Source organism: Vombatus ursinus, unplaced genomic scaffold (genome assembly GCF_900497805.2).
Source record: "Vombatus ursinus unplaced genomic scaffold, bare-nosed wombat genome assembly UNPS02012560.1, whole genome shotgun sequence".
NCBI lineage: Eukaryota > Metazoa > Chordata > Mammalia > Diprotodontia > Vombatidae > Vombatus > Vombatus ursinus.
The window spans coordinates 8,349-16,258 of record NW_020952338.1 but is presented as its reverse complement, the minus strand read 5'-3'; the positions used below and the strand labels follow the sequence as shown (position 1 = coordinate 16,258).

At 41.9% G+C, this 7,910-nt stretch overlaps 1 protein-coding gene across 1 annotated transcript; it reads right to left on the bottom strand.

Annotated features, from left to right (window-relative positions):
• Positions 1–2,505: 2,505 nt before the first annotated feature.
• On the bottom strand, positions 2,506–4,301 carry LOC114039992 (late cornified envelope protein 3D-like). Its single transcript, XM_027857967.1, has 2 exons — positions 4,219–4,301; positions 2,506–3,056 (listed from the first exon to the last, which is right to left on the bottom strand). Exon 2 carries the CDS (start codon positions 3,033–3,035, stop codon positions 2,745–2,747), a length of 291 nt encoding a protein of 96 aa, XP_027713768.1. The 5' UTR covers positions 3,036–3,056; positions 4,219–4,301; the 3' UTR covers positions 2,506–2,744.
• Positions 4,302–7,910: the final 3,609 nt, after the last annotated feature.

Genomic DNA, 7,910 nt, shown 5'->3' with positions numbered 1-7,910 from the left:
ATATTTATAGCAGCTCTTTTTGTGGAGGCAAAGAATTGTAAATTGTGGTGATGCCCATCAAATGGAGAATGGCTGAACAAGTAGTGATATATGATTGTGATGGAATACTATTGTACCATAAGAAATGATGAGCAGGATGCTTTAAGAAAAACCTGGAAAGATTTACATGAACTGATGCAAAATTAAATCAGCAGAACTAGGAGAACATTGTACACAGTAACAGCAATATTGTACCGTGATCAACTATGAATGAATTAGGTGTTCTTAGCAAAACAATAACCCAAGACAATTCCAAAGGACTTTTGACGAAAAATGCTATTCATCTCAATGCAGATCAAAGCAAACTTTAAAAAAAACTTTATTTCTCTTAGGGTTTTTTTTTGTCTCTGTTTTCTTTTACAAACATGACTAACATGGAAACATGTTTTGCATGACTGCACATGTATAACATATCAAATTGCTTGCTGTCTAGGGGAGAGGGAAGGGAAAGGAGGGAAGAAAAGAATTTGGAACTTAAAAAATTTTAAAACAAGTGTTAAAAATTATTTTTGCATGTAATTGGGAAAATGAAAATATTAAATAAGATATATATATATATTTACATTAAAAAAAAACAAATTGCAGATCTGATTTCATTACTCCCTTGCTCAAAGACCTCCTTCTATCCCCCAGTATAATATATGAATTCCTTTCTTTTACATTCAAAGTCTTTTGCTATCTGGCTTGCTTTTACCTTTCTAGGATTTTTGCACAATCCTCTGAGTGTGTCCCTTTTAGCTGCCTTGATCTGCTTGCTGTTCCTGTGCGTGACATTCTCTCTCCTGCCTGCAAGCCTTTGCAAAGGCCATCCTTCATGCCTGGAGTCCAGCTTTCCTCGCCTCATTTTTGTAAAAGCCCCTATTTGATTCAGAACTCACCCCAAGAGCCATGTTCTACAGGAAGCATATTGTGATCCTCCCCACTGCTAATGCCCTGCCTTCCAGAAATTCCTTTAGATGTGCTTTGTAACTATCGCACATTAACATTATTCTGTGCATATTGCTTTTCCCCAAGAGTAGTTAAGTTCCTTGAGGACAAGGTCCATTTTGTATTTGTTTTTTTTTGTTTGGTTGGTTTTTTTTTGTAACCCAGAACCTACTGTATTTTCTGGCAAATAGTAAGTGCTTAATAAGTGCTTATTGAATGAGCATATGAAGCAAGGAGAGAGAAGGTAGGTGGGAGGGTCTGGAGTTTCAGGGTATTAGGGTAAGGGCCAAAAGCAAAAGGAAATGAGGGGCTTTGAGGGTGGGTAGGGATGATTTTATAATTGTCCTGGTCCACTAGGCAGCCAAGAGCAGTACGTGAAATGTTGCCTGAACATCCAGATGGATTGTCAGTTTTATTTAACCGTTTTGTTTTGTTACAAGATACTTCTCATAAAGTGGGTGTAATCAGCCAATGTCTGTAATGTAAAAACAAAATGTTGATAAAACTTTAAAAGGAAAAAAAAGGAGTAGTATCTTAAGATCAGTAGCAGCATGTAGTAGGCCTGGATGGAGGAGTTCATGAGATCAGAGCAAGTGGTCCAGATACTATGGCAGTAACACAGACTGAGGAAATGTGACTTGGGTTAGGTGGAAGTGGAAAGAAGAGGGAGGATTCTGTTGAAAGGTATGGTGAAAAATAAAGGGAATTTGAGAAAAATGGAGTATGGGGATCAATGAAAGGGATTAAGGAAGATTTCAGTTAGCCAGGTGGGCGTTGCTCATGCTATTGACAGGAGAAGGGAAATTGGAAGGACTTCCTGTTTGGAAAATGAGCAGATGGTGAGGGATGAAGTAGTGAGGACAGAAATGGTTTTAGAGGGAAACTGAGGTAGTGTGGTTTAGTGCAAACAGCTCAGAATTAAGAGACCTGGGTTGAAAGCCTAGCTCTACCACTAACTCACTTTGTTTTGAGCCAGTCATTTCCTCTCTAGGGACTATTTCCGCCCCTATAAATGAGGATATTGCCTGGATGACAATCTAGGGTCCCCTGGGACCCCACCATTCCCTGATTCCATAGTTCTCCAGCATCTCCTTAGGCTCCCCTTGAGGGGTCTCAACCTCTCAGACCTCAACACCCCTAAGTTTTCTCTCTCAACCAATCACCTCTCAACATATTCTACCTTCAGAGTGGCATCTGGGATTGGACACCGCAGATGTGAATCCATCAGGGCAGGGGAAAAGAAAACTGTCTCTTCTCTGTCTGTAGAAACATTTCCTTTACTCAGGAAGCCCCAAATCACATCAGCCCTCTTGGCCAGCTCATCAGGCGGCTATCTCACCTAGAGCTTGTGGTCCACTAATCATCTTAGGTCAATTATGCATAAACTGCTTTCTAGTAACTTCTCCTTCTCCCCCCTCCCTCCAACATGTGCTGGTGCCTTTGAATTTGAAACTAAGTGACAGACTTTATGTAGAGTGGTGATTGGCCAAAGGGGAGCCATTGATTGTTAAGACAGAAGAGTAGAGAGGAGGAGGCATCTTTGACCAAGTAGAGCTTTATTGTTGCATTAGATAAATGAGGCAGAAAAGGTTGGATTCAGCTCTGAAATTTGGGGAATTTGAGAGGAGATGAAGTGATAATCCTGGAGTCTCTCCGGTCCCAAAGGACGTCTCAGCAGCTTAAACCCGAGGGGTAGTGAGGTGAATCAGCCAGGAGAAGTGAGGTCAGTGGCTTATCCTGATTCCTGAAATTCTGCTCCTCAACCAAGGGCAAGCAGGTCAGCAACAACCCCCAGAGCCACCACCGCAGTCTCCAGACTGCTGTCTGCGGCCACAGCCACTGTCACAGCGGCCAGGGCTCTGGCCCCTGCATCTGGGGGATCTCCTGTGATGGGAAAAGAGGCAGCAGCCGCTCTCAGAGCCTGAGCTGCCGCATCCTCCGGAGCTGGACCCACAGCCAGAAGAGACAGGAGTAAGGCATGGAGCCTGGGGAGGGCACTTGGGGGGGCACTTAGGAGTCTGGCATTTGGGAGGGGGCTGGCACTGCTGCTGGTTTTGCTGGCAGGACATCTCTCAGTGAGTTCAGTAAACCTGAAAGACAATAATGGAGTTTTCAGATCCTTGAAACCCAGAGAATCTTTTCCATTTTGAATCAATCCACAGTGTGAAGATGTATTATATGTAATATTATTGTATTGTATTATATATTATATTAGTATCTAATAACAAAAGATCTAAAATTTATTCCTGTAGACAAATATATTCAAGTGAAAATTTGGGGAGCAGGGAATGAACATCTGGCACTAAAACTGAAGGTAAGGAACATTTTATGAACGTGTCAATGTGGCCTGAGAGGCAGCATTGTGTCCTGGCCAGGGAGCCAGCCTCGAAGACCTGGGTCAAGTCCTGCCTGTGACACAGAGTGGCTATGTGGTCCCAAGCAAGTCATGGCCTCTCAGTGCTCTGACCAACTTTCTAAGACTATTGGAGCTGCAGAGAAGGTGCTAGCTCACATTACAGAAGGAGTTTCATCACATAAGGGATTCCTTATGCCAAGATAATGAGAGGTCCAGACCTTATCCTAATTTAATGAGTAAGTCACAAGCCAATAAATTCTGCAGAATCTCTTTTCCTCCGCTATGTGTGTTCTAGATAGGAGGTGATAAACTCCCCTGAAAGCCTGATCTATCTAAAGGATTCCAGGACATTGCCATTTCCAAGAATTCAGGTGTCTGCTGCTCCCTCCCCTTCTAGACAGTAGGCTCTTGGCTTCTCATCTGGGAAAATTCAAACTGATTCTCCATCAGTATATGACGACAACAACAACAACTAGCATTTGGGGTTTTCGAAGAACTTGCAACAGTTATCTCATTTTATCCACACAACAACCTTGAGAGAAAGGTGCTATCATTATCTCCAGTTTATAGATGAGGAAACTGAGGCAGACAGAAGCTAAGTGACTTACCCAGGGTCACACAGCTAGTAAGTATAAGGGACAGAATTTGAACTGAGGTTTACCTGACTATAGTTCCAACACTCTATCTATCCACTGTCTCACAAACCCAAAATTCAAACTTTTGCTCTTCACGACTTCTAGACTTCTCACTCAGTTTGAATCTATTTGCTTCTCAGCCCCTTTATCCTTCCTCTTTCACCTCCTCTGTAGCTTCCCTTCTATTCTTTATGCTCTCACTCCTTCTCCTCCAATGCTCAGCTCCAACCCCTCTCCCTGGGTTCTCATACAGACACTCACCTTGCTCACAGACACAGACAGGTACTCTCTGCTGAGGAACCAAAGTGGATGAGGAGCCAGGGCAGGGACACCTTTTATAGGCCATCCCAGTCTGAGCTGTTGCCGTGAGTCTCAGCTCCCTAGGAAAAAGTGTCTTTCCCAACCCATGGCATGTGTCAGACAATTCCTGACATTCCCCAGTCTCTTATACATAGGCATGAGCTAATACATGGATCACTCATTTGAAAGGGACATTAGAAATCTTCCAGTGTAGTCTCTTATTTATTTTACAGATGAGGAAACTGAGGCTTGGAGACATCATACCAGATCATGGGAGTAATCAAGGGGAAAAGCCCAAACCCTCAAAAATGAAGTCCAGTGTGCTTTTCATTTCATCAACCCTTGTTAACTCTAAGATGGTTTCTACATAGTCATTTTAGAAGGAGTCTCATCTAGAACACACATAGTGGAGAAAAAGAGAGATGTTGTACGCTTGCAGAGAGCCACCTCCTTTCTAAAATTTGGGAGTCCCTCAGTCATACAGAAGTCCAGGAAAATGCCATCAAGTTTAGCTTCTAGGCAAATACTAGGCTTCAGTCACTAAGGTTGTCTTCAGTCCTAGAAATGTCTCAAACCCCACATCCCACTCTTCTCCCCATATCCATCCTCCTGCCCAGAATTCAGTGCAGTCCACAGAATCTAACTAGGAGATAAAGGGCCTAAATTCAAATCCTGGCCCTACTATTTACCACTTCTGTTACCTAGGATAAGCAACGTAGGCTATTTAGGTTTTAGCTTCTTCATTTCTAAAATGAGAAGATCGGAATACATGACCTCTATCTATCTCTCCATCTACAATCTGACTATTGTACCCTGGAATGCTCTCATCCTGTCTCCAGCTTTGAGCTGTGGCTTCTCCAAGACATATCTTTGTAAGGCATCCACCTCTCAGCTTCATCCACGTGCTCTCCTCTCACACACTCTCCCCTCAGCATAGACATTTATCCTCAGATTTTCTTTCTCTCCAGATGCTGAATGGCTATTCTCTTATTTTTCAGGGGAAACCAAAAGTGAATAACTGACCAAATATATTCATTTTTTTTCATTCATTCGTTGTTTTAGCAAATACTTGAAGGCCTACTCTATACAAGGCTCTCTGGTCAGGGTTGCTGATGAAAAGACTAATACATAGTTTCTGCCCTTAAGGAGCCTATGATTTAGTAGGGAGACAATGAATTCACAAAGATCTATAATGGAATATAAGAAAAAAATAGGTGCCATAAGAGGGCTGACCTTATGATAGAGGAGGGACGTCAGAACAGGAAAAGATCATTTCTAGCTCAGGTTACCAGGAACATTTGCCTTGGTATAGTGGAAAAAGTCCTAGATCTAAGGTCAAAGGATCTGAGTTCAAATCTTGGCCCTGTTGCTACCTTGGGTAAATAACGTAAGCTCTCAAGGAAAAAATTTAGTAAAATGAGTGGGTTGAATTAGATGACCTCTGAGCTCTTTTCCTTCTGCATCTTTGATTCTTGGATCCTACAACACTATGTGTAGTGACATAGACCTGTGCTTCACTTGGTACAGACCTCAACAAATTCCTATTAACAATAGCAATATGATCATGGTTCAATGTTGTGGTGGTAGTATTGGTAATGATGGTGATAAGGACAATGATGGTGGGGTAAGGACAACGATGATGGTAGTGGTGGTGATGGCAGCAGCAGTATTGATAATTACAGTGATAAGGACGATGATGATGGTAAGGTAAGGACAATGATCATGGTAATGGTGGTAGTGGCAGTAATGATAGTGATGGTGTTACGGACAATGATGATGGTGGGGTAAAGACAATGATGATGGCAGTGGTGATTTTGGCAGTGATATTGATGCTGATAGTGGTAAGGACAATGGTGATAGTGATGATGGTCAGGAAGTATTGTTGATAGTGATGGTAAGAGCAATTATGATCTAATGAGATAATGCATGCAAAGTACTTTATAAGCCTTCATGTGCTAAGTGAATGTCACCTGACTTATCATGTCATGATGAAGCAGGCAGCAATGCTGATGATGAGAGTAGGAAAGATCTAGTTCTGCTTGTCGCCTAGTCCCCACCCCACCAGTCATGCACTGCTCCAGTTGCCCAACAGACAGTTCTGGATTCTGAACCTCAGGGAAGATTTGAAATCTCTCATGATGGGCTGGGGTGAGTGGGCAGACTAGTGGTCAGTGGGCTAAGTCAAGACTGGCCACATCCTGTGTGACCAAAGCCAAGAGAATTGCTGGGGCATTTTCTTCAGATCTCTTTGATGCTATTGGATGGGAAGTTCTTCATGTTCTCCTCCAAGAGTATGAGGGATAATGGGTTAAAAGAGTGAAGGAGGCCCTGGCTGGAAGTGGGGGGCGGTGTGTGTCTATCAATGGTAACAATGAATGTCAGTAATGGGAAGACTTGGGAAAACCAAGGTGGGGTCTGTTGAAGGTGTGTGACTGTCATCTGAACAAACATGAATATCCCTATTTAAATTCACCCTTTCCTCCCTTAAGTGGAAGGACTAGGGTTGATCCCATCTTATATGGGGCGTGTAAGAAGGAGTCAGGCTCATCTGTTGCTTTTTTTCCTTTAATGCCTGGTTCTATATTTGTCCTGTCCTGTCCTTGAGAGTAAGGCAGCCATACTATCTTTGACCAGATTTGGGAGAGACAGATGAGTGTGAATCTTATAGTCTCTACTCTGAATAACTCCTCTCCCTGAAACACACACACACATGCACACACACACACACACACACACACACACACACACACACACACGTAAATGGTCCAATATGTCAAATAATTGCTGATAAACTCTATTTATTTCCTTGTCTATGGAGATTTCTCTACAGCTCTGTTGAGATCTTTGGACTCCTTTTCTCTTTCTTCCCTCTGGTTTCATTGCTACCCTCCATCTAACAAAACTACCCATCTTGGGCTTGGCTTTGCAGGTTGTTGGGTTTCTTCAGTATTGTTGTTTTGTTCACTTTCTAGCTGCCTAGCCTTCTGATTCTGGTTTGGGCCATTTACTGGTGACATTGCTACCTTTAGGGAACTTTACTTATTACTCATTGACTATAAAATGTTTTCAAATATGAAATAATAATAATAATTAATAATTTTATTGGTATTTTGAAATGAAAGCTGATTGGGAAGAACATGTTTGAGGCAATTAACACCTACACAATACCATTCTTAATGTATACCTTCCAGATTATAAAATTGATCATAACAGATTTGGAAAATACCCTCTTAAAAATCCACACAATATTTAAAAATAATACAGGGCCTGTTATCCTAAGGAAGCTGTAGAAAGATGAGCACTTCCACACCAAAAGTAGAGTACCTGATAAGCATATAGAAAACCTACAGATAAACTCTTGGAATAATCAAAGCCATGTTGATGAGTGTGAGCAAAGGCTACTAACAGTTATATATGATTGGATTTTTCAAATGTATATGAAAGTTCCTTGCCTCCAGATGGGGGTCTAAGATACAGCTAAGATTCAAAAGGGAAATCCAAAGGCCTTCCATGGACTACATCTGGATGAATTTGGCCAACAAATATACTAACTATGAAGCATCTAAAATGACTGAGTCATATGGATTTGTTTGTGGAAATGGAAGGATTCGTAATGGTAATTTAGGACTAGATCATTGCTGCCAGAAATTACA